Here is a 24,828-nt window from a genome sequence, read left to right as displayed (position 1 = left end):
GAGGCTAAGTGTTGACGTCATCGAAAACGGCGTGGCGTTTCTCGATGGCGTCAAAACGGCCTCAGGATCAGCACGGCACTGAAGCAGTTTACGCTGATCCAGCTGCTGATCCCGGCATGTAATGGGCGCCGCGGGATCTGCACATGCGCAGAGGAACCGGCGCCAACGCGCGCTTACACAGTGGCTTCCTTCAACATGCCAGCCCCGACGCAACATGGTGCAAGACTACAGGTGCCAGCGCGGAAGAAATGAGGCCCCCAGCCAGAGAGGCCGGCCCGCCGATCAATGGAGCCCGACCGCGGGCAAGGCCACATTGGAGGCCTCCCCCCGGGGTTGGACGCCCCCTCCTCCCCCACAGGCCGCCTCCGGACCCTTCCACGCCGAGGTCCTGCCAGCTGAGAGCAGGTGTGAATGGCGCCAGTGGGACTCGGCATTTTTGCGACGGCCGCTTGGCCCATCCTGGGCCAAGAATCGGCGGCCGGCCGCGTAGTAGAGTGGCCTCCGACCGGCACCGCGCCAACCACGCCGGCGCCAACGAGCGGAGAATTGCGTGCTGGCATCAGGGAGGCGTGGCGCGATTCACGCCAGTCGTGGGGATTCTCTCCCGCCCAGAATGTCTTCTCAGGATAATCACCCAAAGTATTTTCCAGCCACCAATAAATGTCACTATTGTAATGTACAGGAAGTGTGGCAATCAATCAGCACACAGCAAGAACCCCACCGACAGTAGGTAACGACCAGGTAATTTGTTAACTGTTATTAGTTCAGAGATAAATATTCACTGGGAGAACTCTTCCACTCCCCGTGGAACAATGTTCTGGGACCTTTACTGTTAACCTGAGAGTGTTGATGGAGCCCCCATCTGAAATCTTGCCTGAGGGACTGAGGAGTAGGGGGAAAAGCCAACTTGTATGAAGCAAACTGCAGCCATTTGGAAGACAAGGAAATTTCTTACCTGATGCGATTTTCTTCGAGCTTTCGAAGAGCGGTATCTCTTTGAAGGACCTCCTGAAGAGCGAACTGTTCCTCCTCAGACAAAAAGCTCAGGTCCATGATTTTCGCCAGATTCTTCTCCGTCTTCATTTTCCAGCAGCTCCACTATCCTCAGTGAAGTTTGAGTGAACTGAAACCAGCCAGCTCGAGAAAGCTTGCAACTCGAAGAGCAGCAGTGCTTCTATCTGAACTTCCTTCAGCTATTACGCTGTCTGTAATTGTTCAGAACTTTCAAGTTTTTGTCTAGAGATAAGAAGCTAAGCCAGCTGCCTGTGTTCCTTCAGGCTCATTAAAGATACGCCGTCACATTCACGAGAGTCGTGTCAAACGTTTCGGTTCCTTCAGGAAGATTCAGTAAACTCTGTGAAGGAATAAAGTGCAGCAAACAATGAGACTCTTTCTGTGTCATGTATTTTTCTGTATGCAAATTAAGTGATCACAGGAATGTCTGTCCAAGTTGTCATACAGGTTTAGAGTTCAGTGTTTGTGACCATTTTTTGTTGTTTTAAAGGGAATCAAAGAGCTAAATAAGGGCCTGCTCCAAAATCTGAGTTAATATATAACAAGAGAACATTGAGCTGGTAAAATCTCATCTACTGCAAAAAGAAATAGGTCAGTTCTTAAAAAGAAATTAGCAAAGATTTGTAACACTAATAAACTAAAAACTATGACTTCTGAAAAGGTTAGGAACACACAGGGTTACAAATTTAAAAAATATAATTAAATTGGCTTTTTAAAAATGTACATGTGGTTACATTTTTACCAGAAATCGTGGGACCCACCGAAAGTCAAGAACGGATATAAAAATTGTGGGCATAAATATATTTATGGACCCAGTTCCTGAAGCAAGCTGGATCAGATAGTTCCGGGGATCAATCTAATTTCTCCCTTATGCTTTAATCACAATACTTCTGTCCGGGCCATCCCAGCTTTGCCGCACACCTCAAAGTACATCCAGGAGGGATGAGTGCCCCCCAAGGTTCCTTTAAAAGTTAAGTTGCTCAAAATAAAAATAGCAGCGCAAATAATTTATCAATCTTGATCTAACTCAAAGAGCTTTATTTCAATCTTGAAATAGGGCATATGTTCATTCCAGGCAGCACACCAGGGTCACCTAAAATAAAGCTTAAATATAAGGGCCTGAATGGATCATTGCCCCAATTTTAAGGCACAACAATTTTGTTGCGTGTGAAAGCATAAATGTTTAGTTCAAATTCATCAGAATTAATTACCTAAAAGCAAAGGATATGCGATTTAGCTTAAATACCAAGAAACTGCTTAGTTTCAGGTTATCGATGTATTGTATCTTGCTGTGCCTACTTGTTACAAATGAAGTGTTTGAAGAGTTTGTGTGCGTCCCGCCCAATGTTCCCTCAATTTAATTTAATTGAACAAAGAGGCATTTAAATTGGCCATGCTGCAGTGGTGACACCATAAAATCGTATACACCTGCCAGCACTCGCTCCCTGGCAAGAATTGGAACAATGATAGCAATTGAGTCATAAATGTTGGAGAACTGGCTTCCTTTTATACCAATTGACCTTTATGTAAAAAACAATGCTGCATAGCAGCGAACAGTATTCATCAGAATATGAGATTTTCTCTCTCTCCCTCTATATTGGGCTGACAGTTTTGAGATGAGCAAAGAACTGAATCGCTTTTTATGATTCATAGGTGAACCTTTAATTGTACTCATTAGGTGAGTTAACATTAAAACCTGTCACCTTGAGTTTCATGTCAGTGCTAACAAATATAGAGTTATTAGACTCTGAGTTATGGGGACCAGAGTTTTGCAGAGGGTGGTAGTCAAAAGTGTCCAATTGGCTGCAACTGATTTGCAGCAACCACCACTCTTCTGACTTCAATATGACATGTTTTCAGAATTCATAGCACCCTAGTGATAAAACAGTGAGGCGCCACCTCATTAAACATTGTATGTGATCGAGGTTCCCATTAAACTGCCTGTCGTGTTGGACAGATTTGCTAATTACCAACTTTTTGTAAAACTCAGTCTGGTAGTGTGTATACGTGCAACTTGTAAATGCTTTAATTAGCAATCCTGATTTCCAGACATCGCAAAGATATTCTGCTATGAGGTAAAACAATGTGATATACCATTGCTGTAGAGTATCTACCAATGATACTTATTGATAAGCAAATGCTTCAGTATTTGAGAGTCAATAGGACTTGGCAATAATAATAGGTAATTAACAGGTAATATTTTAAGTTCATAATATGCAACTTATAATTGTTATAGCAGTTGTTCCTGAAGTATTTTAGTGCTCCTGATGCAGGTCTTGTCCATGTGTTGGAGACCCACCCTGCTTCAGTGAGGGAACCAATTAATTGCCTGTCAGACTGGAGGCGGGCCTTCTCTGGGATTTAGGATCCCTGTGTGTGGGGAGGCTGCAGCTTTGCAATGCCTGCAGCGATAGCTGTTGCTAGTACTGCATCCGTCAGAGGCTGAGGATCGATGGGGGATCCAGTACAAAAGCAGGATGGAGATTGTAGGATGGGGGTTACCAGCGAAGTGGGAGAAGAGTGGTCACATGCAAGGCAGAGTAATTGCTCTCAGCAGGCACTTCCCCTTCCTGATACTGGGTTTCTTGATTGGACACTATGTGCCATTGAAAGAGGGATCTCTTCAATATTCTGAAATATCTTCTTAAATGTCTGCCACTGCATTTCCACTAACCTATCCCTTAACCTAATTTCCCTGTTCACCTCAGCCAGCTCTGTCTGCATGCCCTCATAATTGGCCTTATTTAAGTTTAAAACATTTGTCTTAGACCCACTCCTCTTTCCCTCAAACTGAATGTGAAATTCAATGATATTATGATCACGTACATACCTTCGCAATGAAGTCATTAATTAATCTAGTCTCATCACAGATTACCAGTTCTAGTATAGCTTGCTCTCTGTTTTGCGGTAAAACGTGCTGCCTTATGAAATTGTCCCCAAAACGCTATGAAATCATCGTACAGGCTACCTTGCCAATCTAATTCATCCAATCCATATACATAGATTTAAAACATCCATGATTATCACCATATCTTTCTCACAACTGGCCATTATTTATTCCTGCATACCCTATCCTGCAGTGTGGTTACAGTTTGGGGGCCTATCAGGTGACTTTATTTTACTATTTCTTTTTGTTTTTAATTTTTAGAGTACCCAATTAATTTTTTCCAATTAAGGGGCAATTTAGCGTGGCTAATCTACCTAACCTGCACATCTTTAGGTTGTGGGGGCGAAACCCACGCAAACATGAGGAGAATGTGCTAACTCCACAGAGCCGGGATCGAACCTGGGACCTCGGCACCGTGAGGCTGCAGGCTAACCCACTGCGCCACCGTGCTGCCCTATTTTACTATTTCGTATCTCCACCTAAACTGATTTTGCATTTTGATCGCCAGCACTAAGGTCATCTCTCTCTATTGTATTAATGCCATCCTTAATTAACAGAGCTAGCCAGCCGCCTTTTTCTTACTTCCTGCCCTTCCTTAATGTCATGTACCCTTGAATATTCAGGTCCCAGACTTTGTCATCCTTTACCCATGTCTCTTCAATGGCTATAAGGTCATTCTTGTTTATTTCAATTTGTTTTGTCAATTCATCCTGTTTTGCTACAAATGCTACCCACATTCAGATATAGATCCTTTAGTTCAGTCTTATTTCTATTTTTGTAACCTCTGGCCTTATCTGCTCTTTGTACACTAAGTCTCTTCCTGGCGCATATTGATCATCATTTCCCTTTTCCTGACCTGGCTCTCTTGCCTGCCCTTCTCAATTTAATTTTTCACATTTTGTCAAACTTGATCCCTTCTGTCATCACTTAATTTAAAGCCTTCTCTATCGGCCCAGTTTATACAACTCACCAGAACACTTGTCCCAGCAAAGTTCAGGTGAAGACCATCCCAACGGTACAACTCCCATTTTCCCAATACCGGTGCCAGTACCCCATGAATTGAAACTCATGCACCCAAAATGTTTTTCAGTGTCATTTTGGGTGAGTTTGGCAGGGTGCTTCCTGTTGGCTTTTCGGGTGAGATCCAGACTTAATTCACCAACACTTAATCAGTTGTTTGGGCCTTGGGGAGTTTTTCCCCTGGTCTAGTCCATACTTAGAAATAGTTTCAGCAGTGGGGAGCTGAACTAGCCATGAGACTGGCTTCTCAGAGATCAGGGTGCTATTTTGAAAGGGCTCCCCTCAGGCCCTGGCCCTTGGCAATGCCAATCTGGCATCTGGGCACCCTGTCACTGCAATCCCGGCACCTGGGCAGTGCCAATCAGGCACATAGGCAGTGCCAATCAGGCACCCTGGCAGTGCCCTGCCCTGTCCCTAACCACCCAGGTGGCTTCAATGGCCTCTGAGACCCCCAGAGTGGCCAACACATCTGGTCTCCACTTGTGGAGACAAGTACTAATCGGCGCACAGTTGAGACCTCGCCGGTGAGTTCCACACGGTGGGAGAATGTGGCTTCAAATAGGTTGCACATATTTAAAAGAGCCTAATGGCCTAAACAGCATTGTGGGTTGGGTGACCCGCACTTGGCGCGAAGCCCAATTTGGTCCTCTGCCACAATGTACCCAGCATACCCAGATCGGCGCTGGGTGCAACGCGGTGATAGAATTGTGCCCCATGTCTCCTACACCAATCTTTGAGCCACGCGTTTAACTTTCTAATCTGATTTTGATTATACCAATTTGCTCCTGGCTTGGGTAATAATCCAAAAATGATTATCTTTGAGGTTCTACTTTTTAAATTTAGCCCCAGCTGCACCCAATCCCTCAGCAGAATCTCTCCCTTAGTTCTACCTATGCCATTGGTACCTACAACAACCATGACCACTGGCTCCACCCATCCCACTGCAAGTTCCTCTCCAGCCCCAGAGCAGGTAGCACGAGCCCTGGCACCAAGCTGACAACACAGCTATTTGGACTCCCGCCCTTGGCTGCAGAGAACTGTGACTAAGTGCCTGACTAAACTGTCCCAACTATCACTACATTCCAATTAACATCCCAGCTTTAATAGTTTCCTGTACAATGGTTCCATGGCCAGTTTGCTCAGCCATTCTCCAGCCACCACTTATGCAAGAATCTTAAACCTGTTGGACAATTGTAAAAGCTGAGGCTCCTCCTCTCCTACCTTTTGGGTCCTCCTACCTGCCTCACTTGCAGTCACAACCTCCTGTCCTTGACGACTGACCAAATCAGAACACCTTACCCTAAGGGGTGTGATTGCCTCCTGATACAACATGTCCGGTAACTTACCCGCTCCCTGGTGCAGCTCCAGTGTCTGCAGCTCGGCTTCCAGCTCAGTGCCTCTGAGCTAAAGCCCATCAAGCTGCAGGGACTTACTGCAAACGTATTTAATGTGGATCACCTCAACATCCGGAAACTCCCACACTCTGCAGTCTCACCACATCCCCTATCTTTATCATATGTGAATTAATTTATAATTAATAAACCCTACTACTCCCAATAACCTTTTTGGTAGTAAATCTTACTACAACTAATAATACCTTACGATTATGAATAAATTATATGGATTTGAAGGTAAACCAACAAAATATTCACCAACCCACCATTTTTTCCTATGACAGCGCACTCGATTTCACTCAGTACGCAGCCACTCTGTTCTGGAAGCACAGACTGAACAGGATTGGATAACTCTTCAAGGTGCTGGTAACTGCCTTTGGTTCCTCTTTTCGGCTGCTCTTCTCATTGGTGCTTGTAACCATCAGGTCCTCTTTGCACCTACGCACGGCTGATATAGGGCGGGTTACCAGCCTCGGCTGACTGCTGCCACTGGCATAATACAAATCAGTTTTCCCACTGGCAGGAATGGGATGTGCAGCCTCCCCCTTGATTAAGTGGGCCCACCTCTGGAGCGCATTACATCCAGCCTCATATTTCTATTCATTGGAACAGGAGCAAGTTATTCATTCCTTCAAACCTGTTTCAGCATTCAATCAGCTCATGGCTTATCTGACCTGATTGAACGGCACATGAACATGTCTTTTGAATGTTGATTTAACATTTTGCCACACTCGATGCATAAAAACGTTTAAGACTGCTATCCAACATATTTTTCTGAGGTAAAAAGTTCAATGGTGTGAGGCAGTATATTCACCACAGCTTTATTAAATTATTTCCAGATCTCAATTGAATAGATCTCACATAGGCAAATGGTAATATAATTTTATTTGTTTTTCACAGTGCCACAGCATGTTGGAATTACAATGCACTGTACCACAGAATGTCTGTATTTACAATGTTTAGTGTGGTAATATGTGTAAGCAGAGTGATTGGACGAAGGATGATTGGAAGTCGGGGATTTCCAACGATGGTAGGTCGGTTACTGAGTTGGCTGAATGGCTGGTTCATGATGCGGAGCAACGCCAACAGTATGGGTTCAATTTCTGTACCGGCTGAAATTATTCATGAAGGCCTGTCTTCTCAACCTTGTCCCTCGCCTGAAGTGTGGTGACCCTTAGCTGACACCGGTCAGCTCTCTTTCATAAGGGGAGAGCAGCCTATGGTCCTCAGTGACTATGGCAACTTCCATTTCCAGTGTAATGGGGAATTTCTGATGAGCTTCGTTTGCACTCCTTCAAGTAGCCAACTATTAAAATGGGATGAACTTGACTTAAAACACAAACTTAGATACTTAAACAAGATATTTCATGTAGTAAAGAAAGAGACCTAAAGCAGAGAACATGTATAACAGCTTACAAATAAAAATACTGGGTATGATCTAATGACCTTGTCGCACCCAAATCGGGATGCCTCATGAGATCAAATTGGGCGTGAACTTGATTTGCATATTCACAGCGCCAGGGTCCCAGGTTCGATTCCCGGCTTGGGTCACTGTCTGTGCGGAGCCTGCACGTTCTCGCTGTGTCTGCGTGGGTTTCCTCCGGGTGCTCCGGTTTCCTCCCACAAGTCCCGTGGGAAGTGCTGTTAGGTGAATTGGACATTCTGAATTCTCCTTCAGTGTACCCGAACAGGTGCCAAAATGTGGCAACTGGGGGCTTTTCACAGTAACTTCATTGCAGCGTTAATGTAAGCCTATTTGTGACAATAAGGATTATTATTATTATAAGCAGTTAGGCTCGCTTGAATATGTCTGCACCGGAATTACCCAAGGCACGGGGCTGAATGGCTTCGCCTTGGAGACCTTTACTGGGGGTAGACCTCTACTGGCGCATTTAGCACTTGTCTCTACAAACTTCGACCAGGTATAAAGGGTCTTGGTGGGGTCTCCCAGTTGATCGGAGGACCCCTGGATGGTCGGGTTCTGGATAGGGTGGTACCCTATCACCTCTAATGCCACCTTCGCATCCTGACAGTCCCAGCCAGGCACCACCCAGGTGCCACCCAGGTGCCAGAGTTTCCAGGTAGCACTGACAGGCTGGGGCATTGCCATGGTACCAGGCTTTGTGGCATCTTGCTTGTGCCGGGGATTGGGCCCAGGGGATGTCCTCATGAGGTGGGTGCGGGGGACTCAAGGACCCCGTAATTGGTCAGTTGAGGGGGGGGGGGTCCAGAGGTCAGATCATCATTTTTGGGGGGGGGGGGTCCAGAGGTCAGATCATCATTTTCGAATGGGTCTAAGTGCAGCCTCAGTGGACCATTCCATGCCGAGGCCCAAAAATGAAGCAAAGTCCCATTTAATAGCAGGGTCTTTCTCGCCGTGGCAAACGCCAGGAAACACCCAGCTAAACGCACCCAAAGCAGCACTCTTTTTTTCCCGCCATTAAATCGTGCCCACTATTTACAGAGAGATTTCTAAGAGTCATTTTACTTGTAATAAATCATGAAACCCTGCTGTGGCAGGAGTCACATAACAAGTTATCTTCACAATATTGCAATCTCTTAGAAAGTTCAGAAAACGGTACTTCTTTAAAAAAAACAGCCCAAAAGCCCTTGATTTTGTCACAAAATGTGTAAGCATTTCATTTTGAGTTGAGATTAAGAGAGAGATCACCAGTCCCACTGAGCAGTGAACATGACATTCCTCCAGATCATCATGATTTTTAATCTGCCTCTCATGCATTTGTGTCAACTATATAATAAAATGAGAAGGTATTTGTAAATGACAAGCTCATTGTAAGAAGTCAGAAACCTCCTGCAGTCATCGAGGCAGGTGATCAAGCAGTTTCTACAACGGCTAATTAGTCATGTCAGTCATTATTTTGATATTAAAAAGCAAGGGTAAAAAAGTAGCTTGTAGAAAAGTAACAATTCATTTTCCTTACATTGCCATTACTGATCACACCGCCACATTGCAGTCACTTTCAATAACAGTAATTCCAGTCTGGACCAAAACATCAGTCAACCCAAAAATACTGAGAGGCAACTTATCCACGCTCCCTCCCTCAAATCACTGTCCTATTTCTGCAAATCAATGTGTGGAGTCATAATGTTGTCATAAGACACTACTTTGGGATTAAATTTGAGAAAATAACAAATAACATGGATCTGAGAGTACAATTATTTTTAAAATTCTTTTATGGGATATGGGCGTCGCTGGCAAGGCCCAGCATTTTTTGTCCATTCCTAATTGCCCTTAAACTGAGTGGCTTGCTGGTCCATTTCGGAGGGCAGTTAAAAGTCAACCATATTCTTGTGAGCCTAGTGTTAAATGTGGATGAGACTACCTAAATATGGCCGATTTCCTTCCCAAAATGGCATCAGTGAACCAGATGGGCTTTTTAAAAAATGAAGTTTTTATGACCACCATTACTGAGAGTAGCTTTATAATTCCAGATTTATGTCTTGAAATTATATTCCACCAGCTGCTATGGTACGATTTGAACCCATATGTCCACAGAAATAGGCTGGATCACTGGATTACTCGTGCAGTGATATTACCATCGCCATTTACCCCAACATCTTATGAGGCTAAAAGCCATGAATTATAAGATTTCATATGTTATATTCTGAATGTGCTGAAAAGAGACAAGGCATGGAGGTGCCAGACACTTGTGTTTCTTCTAGACACGATGCAAGGTTTATTCAGGCGATGATGTTCATGCGATACTAAGATGAAGAACTAAAATCCCACGCAAGCACTTTGCTAATGTTACTTTACATTATTTGACGTTCTACCAGCAGGGATATATTCTTTAAACATAACACCACCCCCTTTACTTATTTAGTACAAACGACAACTCGGTGCTTAACAACCGACCCAATTATACATTAAATGCTTTACTTTGCACCATTATCTTTTTACATATATACAACTTAATAAGACAGTATCCAAGTGAACATCTATTTCTTTTGGATTGTACTCAATGTTCTAGAACCTGGCTACTCAAGACCTTTGAAGTGTCTTCTTTTTCTGTTGTGAAATTATTTCACAGTCCGTCTCCATTGGTGTTGAAGATTCCTCAGAAACAGGATCTGAATTTGTCTTTTTGTTTGGTCTCTGTTCAGAAATATCGCTGATTAGAGTTTCGCATGAAATACATCTTGGAGAGTTTCGCGATTTCATTTTTGTGAAGCTACTAGTTGGTCAGTATGATGTCACCTTCATCATCCGTCTGTACAGTTTATAATATGGGACCTATTTTTGCTAGGATAACAGCAGGTACCCATTTCTCATTTGTAGTGTTGCTTCTTGCCAGAACTCACTCTCCTGGGGGCGGAATTCTCCGACCCCACGCAGGGGCCAGGCCGAAAATCCCGCCCCCGCCGTGGCAGAAATTCTCTGCCACCCGGGAATTGGCGGGGGCGGGAATCACCCCACGTTGATCGGCATGCCCCCTGCAGCGATTCGATGGGCCGAAGTCCCGCCGCTGGGAGGCCTCTCCCCCCGCCAAGGTTTGAACCACCTCTGGTGGCGGCGGGATCGGTGGCGCGAGCGGACCGCCGGGGTCCTGGGGGGGGGGGGGCGCGGGGTGATCGGACCCCGGGGGGTGCCCACACGGTGGCCAGGCCCGCGATCTGGGCCCACCGATCGGCGGGCGGGCCAGTGCCGTGGGGGCACTCTTTTTCTTCCGCCGCCGCCACTGCCTCCACCATGGCAGAGGCGGAAGAGAATCCCCCAGCGCGCATGCGCCGGTGGTGACATCAGCGCCAGCTGCCGCTGACGTCACCACCGGCGCATGCGCGAACCATCGAAGGCCTTTCGGCCAGCCCCGGCGCCAGGCGCCGGGCGTCAAAGGCCGCTGGTGCCGGTTTTGGCACCAGTCGGCATGGTGCCAACCGCTCCGGCGCGGGCCTAGCCCCCAAAGGTGCGGAGAATTCCACACCTTTGGGGAGGCCCGACGCCGGAGTGGTTGGCACCACTCCCCTACACCGGGACCCCCCCGCCCCGCCGGGTAGGGGAGAATCCAGCCCGAGTGAATACTCACTTTTTAGAGTTTCGTTCCCTCCTGCTTGTTGTCATTTGACAATCTCTGAAGGATCAGGTGGTATCAAAAGTTCAAACGTTGTTCTTAGCTTCCATTTGAAAAGCAGCATTGCTGGTGAACCCTGTTGTTGCATGTGTGGTGTTTCATCAAGAAGTTAATCACTCAGCTTGACAATGCACCTCGATTCTTTGCCCTGATTGAATTTGATTGAATTCACCTGAGGAAGGAGCTGCGCTCCGAAAGCTCGTGTTTGAAACAAACCTGTTGGACTTTAACCTGGTGTTGTAAGACTTCTTACTGATTGAATTTGTTAGTGACCATACGAATCGTTTGGCCAGTCCATTTGTTGAAGGTTGGTAAGGAGCTGACTTTATCTGCTGTATACCATTTCCTTGGCTTCAAATTCATTGGAAGTGAACTGAGTACCATTATGCCTTACAACCAGCTCCGGTCAACTAAATCTTACCAATATTTAATCCATAGAATCCTTACAGTTTAGAAGAAGACCAGTCAGCCCATTGAGTTGGCACTGACCCTCCGAAAGAGCACTCTACCCAGGCCCACTCCCCCACCCTCCCATCCCCATGGCCAATCCACCTAAACTGCACATGTGGGAAGGAACCAGAGCACCCGGAGGAAACCCATGCAAACATGGGGAGAATGTGCAAACTCGACACAGATAGTCACCCAAGGCTGGAATCAAACTGCTAATCACTGTGCCTCTGTGCCACCCTATCTCGATGCTTTGTTTTGTTATCGTAGATTTCATAATCTCTAGCACTGGCCATTTGGTGTGTGCATTTATAATCACTTGGAACATGTGTTCCTCAACTGTACTGGACCAATGTGATCTGTGCATCCTCTGCCATGGTTCTGTCAGCCATTCCCACAGATTGAAGAATTCCACTGGTGGAGTGTTTCTCCATTTTGCACAGGACTGACATTGCCCCACTTTCTCCTCAATTTGAGCATCTAATCCGAGCCACTAAAAATAGCTGCATGCCTGTTCCTTCATCCTCACTACACCAGGATGTCCCCCATGTCATTGGTCAAGGATTTTATTACACAAGCACGGAGGAATAATCAGTTGGATTTCCGATAATTAAACTTAACCGGATTTGTACGATGAACGACTGTCATTGTTCTCTTTTGGACCATGTCTGGAACCCTCCCCATCATTGGGTCGGTCGTTTTGTGTCTCTGTACTTAGCATGAAGTCGCAGGTACATTATCTGCATGAAAGAAATATAGGGGGTGGGATTCTCTGATCCTGAGGCTAAATGTTGACGCCATCGTAAACAGGCCCCCAGGAGCAGCGATCCTGAGCCCTACAATGCACAGCATGGCATTGGAGCGACTCACACAGCTCCAGCTGCCGATACCGGCATCACACAGGCGCTGTGGGTCTGCGCAAATGCGCTGGGGCCGGCGTGAATTTGCACATGCGCGTTGCGACCGGCGCTGGTCCCGACACAACATGGCGTAGAGGTACAGGGGCCTGGCGCAGAGTAAAAGAGGCCCCCACCAGGAGAAGTCAGCACGGCGACGGGTAGGCCCCGATCGCAGGCCAGGCCATGGTGGAGGCACCCCCCCCCCTCCGAGGTCGGATCCCCCCTCCCCCCCACCCCGCAGGATGGACGGCGAGGTCCCGCCGGGTAAGACCACGGGCGGGATTCTCCGACCCCACGCAGGGTCGGAGAATTGGCGGGAAGCGGCGTGATTTCCGCTCCCGCAGGTCTCCTAATTCTCCCGCCGGTAAAAAACCGGCGTTGTGCAAATCCCGCCGGCAGCCTGTGAAAACAGCTGGCGCCGGCGGGATTTCATTTTTTTAAAACTCACCTTTAAATCTCCGGCCCGGATGGGCCGAAGTCCCGCCGCTGGGAGGCCTTCTCCCGCCGCCGAGGTGTACACCACCTCAGAAACGGCGGACTCAGCGGCGCGAGCGGGCCCCCGGGGTCCTGGGGGGGGCGGGGGGCGATCGGACCCGGGGGGGTGCCCCCACGGAGGCCTGGCCCGCGATCGGGGCCCCCCGCTCACTCCGCGGGGCAGTGCCGTGGGGGCACTCTTTCTCCTTCCGCGCCGCCACGGCCTCCGCCATGGCGGACGCGGAGGAGAACCCCGCATCGCGCATGCGCCGGCAGTGAGGTCAGCGGCCAGCTGCCGCTGACGTCACTGCCGGCGCATGCGCCGACCGCCGAAAGCCTTTCGGCCAGCCCCGCTTCCGACTGCGCCGTGTGTTTGCGCCAGTCTACCGGTGCAAACTGCTCCGACGCGGGGCTGGCCCCCAAAGGTGGGGAGAATTCCCCACCTTTGGAGGAGGCGCGACCCCTGAGTGGTTGGCGCCACTCCCCTACGCCGGCACCCTCCGTCACGCCGGGTAGGGGAGAATCCCGCCCCACATGTGAACGGCGCTGGCTAAACACGGCCTATCTCAGTGGCTACTCGGCGTGGAGAATCATCGGGGGGGGGGGGGGGCAGCGTCGCGTGAATTGCACCCGGCCCGGCGAGCCGGGTCAGAGAATCCCGCCCGGGATGTTGACAAAATTTTCTTCAGGTTCTTCCTTGATTTGTAATGACAATCTTGAGGAAGCATCTGCATGTTGCTCCACTTTATGATATTGAATACCGTAAGTGTGTGCCGATAATATCAAAGACCAGCTCTGTAACTGACCAGCTGATAAGATGGAATATCTTTATACGTCCCGCAGATTGTCATCAAGGGTCGGTGATCTGTCAAAGGAGTAAAATGACGTCCATAAATATAGTTGTGAAGCCTTCTTACTCTGAACATGATGCTCAAAGCTTCTTTTTCTAGTTGAGCATAATTGGTTTCTGTGCTAGTAAAATTTCATGAAGCAAATGCTATTGGTCATTCCTCTCCAGAAGGCATTATGTGCGCATTAATAGCACCAACCCCATAGTGTGACGCAATGCAAGCATGTTGTAACTTCAGTTTGAGATTGTAGTGAAGCAATAATTCTGACTTCTTTTTGGCTTCTTTTATCCCTTTGTATGCACTTTTCCATTCTTCTGTCCAGAACCATACCTGTTTGGCATGCAAACTATGTAAAGGCTTCAAACATATTGCTAAATGTGGGACAAATTGACCATAATAATTTATTAATCCCAGAAACAACATCAGTCATGTCACATTTTGAGCTCCTAATCAAGCCACCTTTATCAATGATGTGACCTAGGTAGTTTATGGACATCTTGAAAAAGTCACACTTTTCCTTTTTAATTTTATAATTTTGTAGACGTTCCAATGTAGCTTCCAAGTTCTTCAAATGCTCTGGTTCACTTGAGCCGTTGAAGAGAAAGTCATCTAGATAACATTGCACCTCATTTAGCCCACTGAATTTGATCCATGAATCTTGAGCTATCTTGTTTCAGTACAGGAACTATAGGTGCAGCCCAATCACTTGTAACTGGGTGTATACTGTTTGGATTAGTCGTTCTTAATCTTCTTCGGATTTTGGCCTGATGACATATGATACAGTTCCGGCTTTGAGATATTTCAAAGTACTGTTTGGCTTAATTTTGAGTTGGACTTCAACTACTGTCATTGAGTTTGCAAACTGCTTCTTATACATGTCCAGAAATTACTGCAGATCATTCTTTGAATCAACCAGTTAATTCACCGCTCGCCATGCTCTTCCACATAAAGCAGAGAGGTTTCCACGGAAAACGTGAAGGGGCAACACCGCTGTTTGTCCATTTACACCCACTTTTTCCATAATGTATTCTTTCAGTGGTACAATATCTTCTGTGTACATCTATTGGATAACATTTGATGGTTTTAACAGCAGATGCTTCAACTTCTGATTGTAAATTGTCTCCGATATCAATGATACTGCCACACCCATATGCATTTTGACTTGGTTACCATCAAGTTTTGGGAATACGAAGAAATGCTGTCTACCCGCACCAACAAGATGCCTAGTTTCAGCACTTGATGTTGTTCAGGTACATCGTCTCTTGAGGGGTCTTGAACTTCGTCTATTATCTTGGAACCTCGACTCGTATGCTTAGATGTTTACTTACTCTGACACATCACTGGTGTTGGTGAAGCAGATCCAATTGCCGTGGTCCACGTAGGTACCAATGACATGGGTAAAACAAGGACAAGAGGTTCTGCTGATAAGCAGCTAGGGACTAAATTTAAAAAGCAGAACTAGAAAGGTAATAATTTCCGGATTACTACCCGAGCCATGAGCTAATTGGCACAGGATCAATAAGATTATAATAATAATCTTTTTTTAAATTTTGAGTGCCCAATTCATTTTTTCCAATTGAGCGGCAATTTGAGAGCCAATCCACCTACTCCACACATCTTTGTGTTGTGGGGGCGAAACCTGTGCAAACACGGAAAGAATGTGCAAACTCCACACGGACAGTGACCCAGAGCCGGGATGGAACCTGGGACCTCGGCGCCGTGAGTCAGCAGTGCTAACTACTGCGCCACCATACTGCCCTAATAATCACCTTTATTAGTGTCACAAGTAGGCTTAAATTAACACTGCAATGAAGTTACAATGAAAATCCAATAGTCGCCACACTATGGCACCTGTTCGGATACACGGAGGGAGAATTCAGAATGTCCAACTCGCCTAACAAGCAAGTCTTTCTTTTGTGGGAGGAAACCGGAGCACCCGGAGGAAACCCACGCAGACAGTGGCCTAAGCCGGGAATTGAACCCGGGTCCCTGGAGCTGTGAAGCAGCAGTGCTAACCACTGTGCCACCATTCTGCCTTTATTAAGAGATTAAAGAGGTAAATGTGTGGCTCAAAGGTTGATGTGGGAGAAATGGTTTTGAATTCATGGGACATTGTCACCAGTACTCGGGAAGGAGGAAGCTATTCCGATGGGACGGCCGACACCTGAATCATACTGGGACCAGAGACCAGGTGAATCAAACAACTAGGGCTGTAGATAGGGCTTTGAACTAAATAGTGGGGGTGAGGGTTCAGTTTCATGGAAAATTAGAAAATCAAAGTTAAAGGAGAAAGTAGGTGTTCAAACTAGAGATGAGGTAGATTGTCACCAGAAAATAAAAGCAAGGAACAGAACTTGTGAACATCATATTGCAGTAAGCATCAGACAAGAGTAGGGAAAAGTGATAATAGAGGAAACTTAAAGGCTTGCGGCGGGATTCTCCGAGCTCCCGCTGGGTCGGAAAATCACCGGGGGATGGCAGGAATCCCGTCCGACGCCGGCTGCCGTATTCTCCGGCGCCGTTTTTCAGGGGCGGAATTCTGCCACGCCGGTTGGGGACTGTTCGCAGCTGCCCCCCCCCCGGCAATTCTCCGGGCCCCGATGGAACGAGTGGCAGTCCATTTTTGGCCAGTCCAGCCGGCGTGAATCACTCAACTCACGTACCGGCGGGACCTGAAAGGTAAGTCGGCAGGGGCGGTCCTTGGGGGGGGGGGGGAGATCCTGGGGGAGTAGGCCCATGGTGGCCTGGCCCGGGATCGGGGCCCACCAATCTGCGGGCGGTCTTGATCCGTGGAGGCACTCCTTTCTTCCGCGCCGGGCCCTGCAGGGCTCTGCCAGGGCAGGCGCGGAGACGAGAAACCCCCCCTCCCCCGCCCCCATGTGCCAAAATACGCTAGTCTGCGCATGCATGGAACAACGCTGGCGGTTCCGCACATGCGCAAGATCATGCCGGCCCTTTGGCGGATGCGCGAACTCGCGTCGTCCTTCGGCGGCAGCTGGAGCGATGCCAACCCCTCCGGTGTCCACCTAGCCCCAAAAAGTGCGGAGAATTACGCACGTTTGGGGGCTGTTGACGCCGGAGTAGTTGGCGCCGGTTCTCCCGCCGGTGTGGGAACTTTGTCCCTAGAAGGGAGAATCCCGGCCTTTGTGTCTGAACATACGAAGCAATCAGAAGAAGATTAATGAGTTAACAGCCCAAATGGAGACAAAGGGGTATGATTTGGTGGTGATTACTGAGGCATGGTTACAAGGAGACCAGACCTGGGGTTGAAGATCCAGAGTACTCATATTTCAGAATGATAGACAGAAAGGAAAAGGAGGTGGTACAATGTTACTAGTAAAGGAAGTAATCGGTGCTCTAATGAGAAATGATATAGGCACTAGCGGGGTCAATTCTCCCAAATGGAGCCCAAGTGCTCGCGCCGTCATGAATACCGTTGCGTTTCACGATGGCGCGAAATGGGCACGGGGACGGCCCCCATGTCCCTCACAGCCTCCTTTCCCGGCGCCAAATGGGCGCCACGCCAACCGGCGCATGCGCAGTCGGGCCATGCCAACCTGCGCATGCGCGGGGGACTTCTTTAGCACGCCGGCCACGACTCAACATGGTGTCGGTGTTCAGGTCCGGCCGCGCAGGAAAGGGTGGGGGGAGAAATAGCTCAGAAAAGAAGTCCCTGGTAGCACTGCCAATGAACGAACTGGCATTTTTTGCGTAGTGGTGATCGGGCCAGGAATGCTCATCGTTTGACAATGTCTGACTCCTGCTCACAGTAGCACTTCCCACCGTTCACCTGGGTGAGCCATGTTGGCCATTCCATCGCATTGTCCATCGGATCCCTCAGGTGACGGTGGTGAGGATGGTGGTGAGGCGGAGGGGGGATGGTGGGGAGCAAGGATCACCCACAGTGTCCGCTAATTCCCTCCCAGCACCCTCTCTCTGGCCAGCCCAGACTAGGCAATCCCTCACACCCATCTGACAGGGCACCAAGGCAGATTGTAACAGTGGTCACAGGTGTTTAGTGTGAATAAATAAATACAGATTTGTGCCCTAGCCCCGATAACTAAACTGTGCCCTGCATACGTGGCAACTTAACTGGTGTCTAACTTACTGGCCTTACGAGTCCTTACGCTACATTTCCCAGATGATACAGCAGGAGCGGAGACGGTTTGCTGTGTTTCCCGCCCTGTGACATGCGCCCCCGCATTTTCTGGGCCGACCAGGCCTGGATGGGCCTGACTGCTGCTTGGGTGTCCCAGATGGCATGGTGCCATCCTATTCTGCCTGCTGACCACCAGATGCACCAGGGACAAGAGGGGGAAGTCCGAGGGGCTGCGGTTCCAACACTTCCCACGCGGGAGTCACCAGCATTGGCCTCCGCCATCAGGGTGCCCGATGGCCCTTGGGCTATTCCATGGGACAGGGGTGCAAGCGGAGCTAGCCCCTGAGGCCCCCCACCACATGGTGCTGCCAATCCTGGAGGCCAGCTTTGGTCTGGCGGCCATGGAGCAAAGGAAGTGGACCAACTCCATTTGGGACTGCGCCATTGACTTTGCCACCACCTTCTGGGTTTGTGTCACATCAGCCAGTGACAGCGACATCTCCCTCTGGGACTGGACCACCTCCCTCTGTGTCTGTGCCACATTGGTAATGTCAGCCTCCTGAGTGTCAATCGCGAAACCGGCAAATCCAGCGCCACTGGAATCGATTGTGTTCCACATGGCGCCGGTTCTTAACAGTCGCGGCATCAATCCAGATGCAGCACCAGTTTTACTGTTGTAGAACTCCATGAATTCTGCATCAGCATCAACACTTAGTCTGAGAAACAGAGAATCCCACTCAGGGTGTCTCTTTTTATGCAGACAACCTCCTGTTGCACATTTCTGACCCGCTGGGGAGTTTGATAGGATCATGGGTGTCCTTGGGGAGTTTGGCCATTTCTCAGGGTATAAATTGAATACGGGGAAAAGCAAAATGTTCCCGATGTCACAGGGCAGGAGACGAGGCTTGGGGAGTTGCAGTTCCGTGTGGTGAGGGTGAGTCTTCGCTATCTTGGGACACTGGTGGCACAGAGTTGAGTCCAGCTGCACACGTTGAAATTGGAGCGATTGGTGGAGGGTATGAAGGAAGACGTCAAGAAAGGGGATGAGTTACCCTTGTCTTTGTCAGGTTGTGTACAGACAGTGAAAAAGACGGTGTTGCCCAAGTTTCTATTCGTATTTGTGAACCTTCCCATCTTGTTCCTAAGTCCTTTTTTAGAAAGATGAATGGGATGATTTTGAGGTTCGTGTGGACGTGGAAGGCCCTGTGGGTGAGGATGGGGTTTCTGGAAAAGAATTGGTGAGGGGGGGGGGGGGGGTGGTGGGGGCTGGCTTTGACGATCCTGTTGAATTACTACTGGGCAGCAAACATTGTAATGGTTAGGAAATGGGCGGTGGCAGGGCGGGTGGAGGAGGCATCGTGTGGGGGGACCAGTTTGAGGGCACTGTTGTTGGCACGCCTGCCATTCCCGCCAGTCCTGTACTCCGTGTGCTGCTTTCAGCATTGAGGGTCTGGAACCAGTTTAGGCAACACTTCGGGCTGGACGGCATGTCTCTGTGACCACCGATATGCGACAGCCATAGGTTTGTGCCACTGGGGTTGGACTCGAGGTTCTGGAGGCGGCGTCAGGTGGGGATAGAGTACTTCAGGGATTTGTTTGTGGGAGGAAGGTTTGCAGGTCTGGAGAAGCTTGAGGAGGCCTATCAGTTGCCTCAGGGAAGTAGATTCAGGTACCTGCAGTTGAGGGACTTTGTGAGAAAAGAGGTGCCGTCTGTTGTGTTATGCTTTTTCATGCAGCATAAACTGCTTCCTTGATGTATACTCTGACAAAGGAAGGTTCAGACTTGGAGATATGTTTAATGCATTATTGAACAATTAACAATTCACCTACTTGAGTTCGACTCTCCTGCTGATGTTACTATAGTAAATCGATCTAACTGAGCAATCTGCTCTAATCCATGCGGTGGGTGTGATGCTTCCGATCTGCCCCTGTCTCTCTGAGTATCGCGCATGGAAAGAGAAAGAGCATGTGTGCTCTGTCCTTTTATATGGGTAGCCCCCTTGTGGTAGTGTCACCTCTGGGTGTGTCTTGACTGCCCATTGGTCGTGTCCTATCTTACTGACCTATAGGTTGAATGTGTGTGTGTCATGATGTCTCTGGTGCTCCCTCTAGTGTTTACTCAGTCCTAGTGTCATTAACCCTGTGTGTACCTACAGTGATACATATCACCACACCGTCCTTTCCAGTGCTGCCACCTCCAATGATGAAGGAGCTGTGCTCCGAAAGCTAGCGAATCCAAATAAATCTGTTGGACTTTAACCTGGTGTTGTAAGACTTCTTATTGTGCCCACCCGAGTCCGACGCCGGAATCCCACATCATGACCTCCAGTAATGCAACACAAGTTGTTGTCTGAGGATGACATTGGGGAGGTGAGAGTGGCAGATATTTTTGTAGAGCTGATAGATAGGGAGAGTGCTCCTGTGGAGGAGGTCAGACGTAAGTGGGAGGAAGAGTTGGGGTGTTGTGGGCCAAGGTGTGGAGGGAAACCCTGCAGAGAATGAATTCTCCCTCATCGTGTGTGAGGTTAAGCCAAATCCAATCTAAGGTTGTGCACAAAGCCCACATTTTGGGGGAAAGAAAAAGAAGGAGGCAGGCTTGGAGGTGACAAGGGGTTAAGGACTGGATGGTGAGGATGTGGGGAGATGGGGAGGGTGGGTTGTTAGTCTTGTTACCTGTGGCCGAGGTTTGGCTTTTGTATTTTTGTACATATGAAAAATGCCTTCAATAAAATATTTCTAACAAAGGAAGGAAGGCAAATGGAACATTGGCATTTATGGCGAAAGGAATAGAGTATAATAGTAGGGCAGTGTTGCTGCAGCAGTACAAGGCAGTGCTGAGACTGCACCTGGAGTACTGTGTACAGTTTTGGTCCCATTATTTGAGGAGTAATGTAGTTGCATTAGAGGAAGTTCAGAGGGGGGTTCACTAGATTGATTCCAGAGATGAGGGGTTCAATTAGTCATAGTAATAGGACATAAAGTGCAGAAGGAAGCCATTTGGCTAATTGAGTCGACACCTACGGTGTGGTAGTCACCACTGTTGTATATACATCACATATGAGGTGTATTACGGTAAGGCTTCTGTACTACAGGTACGGGGGTAGATCCCTGCCTGCTGGCTCCGCCCTGTAGGCGGAGTATAAATGTGTGGGCTCTCCGAGCTGCAGCAATTTTGGCAGCAGCTGCGGGAGGCTACACATCTCTGCTTAATAAAGCCTTGATTACACTACTCTCGTCTCGTCGTAATTGATAGTGCATCAATTTATTACGCAGAGATTTTACAACGATGGATCTCCGCATCAAGCCTGATCACCTGCAGCTGCACCCTCAAGCAGACAAAGCCAAGTCGGCCTTGGCACATTGGCTAGCTTGCTTTGAAACATACATCGGATCTGCGACAGAATCACCCACAGAGGCACGGAAGCTCCAGATCCTGTATACGCGGCGGAGCTCCGATATCTTTCCCCTCATTCGGGACGCGCCTACCTACGTTGAGGCCATGGCGCTACTGAAGGAGAACTATGCTCAGCAGACCAACAAACTCTACGCCAGGCACCTCCTGTCCACGCGGCATCAACTCCCCGGTGAGTCTGTGGAAGATTTCTGGTGTGCCCTGCACGCTCTGGCGAGGGACTGCAATTGCCAGGTCGTTTCGGCCGTTGAACTCCTAATTAGGGACGCATTCTTATGGGCATAGGGTCGGCGTACATCCACCAGCGGCTCTTAGAAGGGGCTACACTCGACCTCGCGGTGACCAAGAAACTCGTGATCTCACTAACGGTCGCCTCCCGTAATGTACAGGCGTACGCCCCCGACCGCACGGCGGCCCCCTCCTGGACATCATGGACCCCACCATCGACCACCCCCATCCAACTCCAAGCCTGCGCCGCGCGACAGCCAACCAACCCCGGGGGACCCAAGTGCTACTTCTGCGGACAGACAAAGCACCCCCGGCAGCGTTGCCTGGCGCAGAGCGCACTCTGCAAGGCCTGCGGGAAGAAAGGACATTTTGCTGCTGTGTGCCAGGCCTCCTCGATCACCGCTGTAACCAGGCCCATTGTCCCTGCACCCCCCACGTGCGGCCTGTGGGCGCCGCCATCTTCCTCGCCTCAGACCACGTGCGGTACGTGGGCATCACAATCTTGCTTGCCTCAGGACACTTGCGGCCCGTGGGCGCCGCCATCTTCCCCGCCTCAGGACCCCTGCTCATCGGGCACCTCGTCGGGTCGCTCATCGCCTGCAACCGCCGCCGACCAGCCAGGGCCTTCCAACACCAGCAACGCCTCGCCTCTATTATGATGGACCAGTCCCGACCGCACAACCTCGCGACCGCGTTGACGACAGTAGAGGTCAATGGGCACAAGACATCATGCCTTCTTGACTCCGGGAGCACAGAGCTTCATCCACCCCGATACAGTAAGGTGCTGCTCCCTCGCGGTACACCCCATTAACCAGAGAATCTCCCTGGCCTCCGGATCCCACTCCGTTGCAATCCGGGGGTACTGCACCGCCACCCTCACCATCCAGGGCATAAGGTTCAGCGACTTCCGGCTCTACGTCCTCCCCAACCTTTGCCGCCTTGCTACTCGGCCTGGACTTCCAGTGCAACCTTCAAAGTCTCACTCTGAAATTCAGCGGGCCCCTACCACCCCTTACTGTCTGCCGTCTCACGACCCTTAACGTCGACCCACCTTCTCTGTTTGTAAACCTCACCCCGGATTGAAAACCCGTCGCCACCAGGAGCAGACGGTACAGTGTCCAGGCCAGGACCTTCATCAGGTCTGAGGTCCAGCAGCTGCTACAGGAAGGCATTATCGAGGCCAGCAACAGCCCCTGGAGAGCCCAAGTGATAGTTGTGAAAACTGGGGAGAAAAACAGGATGGTCGTTGACTACAGTCAGACCATCAATTGGTACATGCAGCTCAACGTGTACCCCCTCCCATGCATATCTGATATGGTAAATCAGATTGTACAGTACCGGGTCTTCTCGACAGTGGACCTGAAATCTGTCTCCCACCAGCTCCCCATTCGCAAGGCGGACGGCCCGTACACTGCGTTTGAAGCGGACGGCCGTCTTTACCACTTCCTTGGGAGTCACTAACGGGGTCTTGGTCTTCCAATGGGAGATGGACCGAATGGTTGACCGGTACGAACTGCGAGCCACCTTCCCGTACATGGATAACGTCACCATCTGCGGCCATGACCAGCAGGACCACGGCGCTAACCTTTCCAAATTCTGCCACACCGCCAAACTCCTCAACCTAACATACAATAGTCCCTAACTATGCGGACAAGCCCCGCCCACTCATTCACTCCACTGTTTTCCCACTGACGGCTGAGGCTCACCAGGCCTTCAACCGTATCAAGGCTGACATCGCCAAAGCCGCGATGCACGCGGTTGACGAGACGCTCCCCTTCCAAGTCGAGAGCGATGCATCAGACGTCGCTCTGGCCACCACCCTCAACCAGGCAGGCAGGCCCATGGCATTCTTTTCATGCACCCTCCATGCGCCAGTACCTGCTCAGCAAGGGCATCGCCTCGAACAGGATGACCAGCTACAACCCCGGGGAAACGGGCAGGTGGAGCGGGAGAATGGGACGGTCTGGAAGGCCGTCCATCTGGCCCTACGGTCCAAGAATCTCCCAGTCTCCCGCTGGCAGGAGGTCCTCCCCGACGCCCTTCACTCCATTCAGTCGCTACTTTGCACTGCGACTAACGCAACCCCCCATGAACGCCTTCTTGCCTTCCCCAGGAAGTCCACCTCTGGAGTTTCACTCCCAACATGCCTGGCAGCTCCAGGACCCGTTCACCTCCGCAAGCACGTGCGACTCCATAAGGCAGACCCGTTGGTTGAGAGGATACAGCTACTCCATGCGGGCATACCCCGGCGGCCACCAAGACACAGTCTCCCTCAGGGACCTGGCACTAGCTGGTTCCCCCCCCCCCCCCTGCCCCGGCGCCACCCTTCCTCCCCCCAGTGCACCTCACCACAGCCCCCGCTCCAGGATGATCCGTCCTCCCCTTGGTCCTACCCGGAGATGAAGATAAGGTCGAAACGTTCCCAGAGTCACCGGTGATCGAACCGACGCCTGCATCGCCACAGGGACTACGGCGCTCACAACGGAGCATCAAGGCACCCGATCAGCTGAATTTGTGAACTTTCCCTAAAATGTTAACCTATGCATGTAAATAGTCTTCCACCACCCCCGCTGGACTCTTTTTTAAACAGGGGGTGAATGTGGTAGTCACCACTGTGAAATGAAAATCGCTTATTGTCACGAGTAGGCTTCAATGAAGTTACTGTGAAAAGCCCCTAGTCGCCACATTCCGGCGCCTGTCCGGGGAGGCTGGAACGGGAATCGAACCGTGCTGCTGGCCTGCTTGGTCTGCTTTAAAAGCCAGCGATTTAGCTCAGTGAGCTAAACCAGTATACATCACATATGAGGTATAATATGGTAAGGCTCCTGTACTGCAGATATGGGGGTAGATCCCTGCCTGCTGGCTCTGCCCAGTAGGTGGAGTATAAATGTGTGGGCTCTCCGAACTGCAGCCATTTCGGCAGCAGCTGTGGGAAGCTACACATCTCTGCTTAATAAAGCCTCGATTACACTCTACTCTTGTCTCATCGTAATTGATAGTGCATCAACACCAA

At 49.6% G+C, this 24,828-nt stretch overlaps 1 protein-coding gene across 3 annotated transcripts in view; it reads right to left on the bottom strand.

Moving 5' to 3' along the window:
- Positions 1 to 24,828, bottom strand: part of LOC119967323 (synaptotagmin-like protein 2) — a 572,979-nt gene that overhangs the window by 280,250 nt on the left and 267,901 nt on the right. For all 3 annotated transcript variants that reach the window (XM_038799699.1, XM_038799698.1, XM_038799700.1), the window contains one exon: positions 956 to 1,354. In XM_038799699.1, the coding sequence (XP_038655627.1) occupies positions 956 to 1,083 (128 nt within the window). In that variant the 5' untranslated portion in view covers positions 1,084 to 1,354. The remainder of the gene's footprint in view (positions 1 to 955; positions 1,355 to 24,828) is intronic.

The sequence above is a fragment of the Scyliorhinus canicula genome, chromosome 6 (assembly GCF_902713615.1).
Source record: "Scyliorhinus canicula chromosome 6, sScyCan1.1, whole genome shotgun sequence".
Lineage (NCBI taxonomy): Eukaryota > Metazoa > Chordata > Chondrichthyes > Carcharhiniformes > Scyliorhinidae > Scyliorhinus > Scyliorhinus canicula.
The sequence above is the reverse complement of the archived record's forward strand: the minus strand, read 5'-3'. Positions and strand labels throughout refer to the sequence as shown.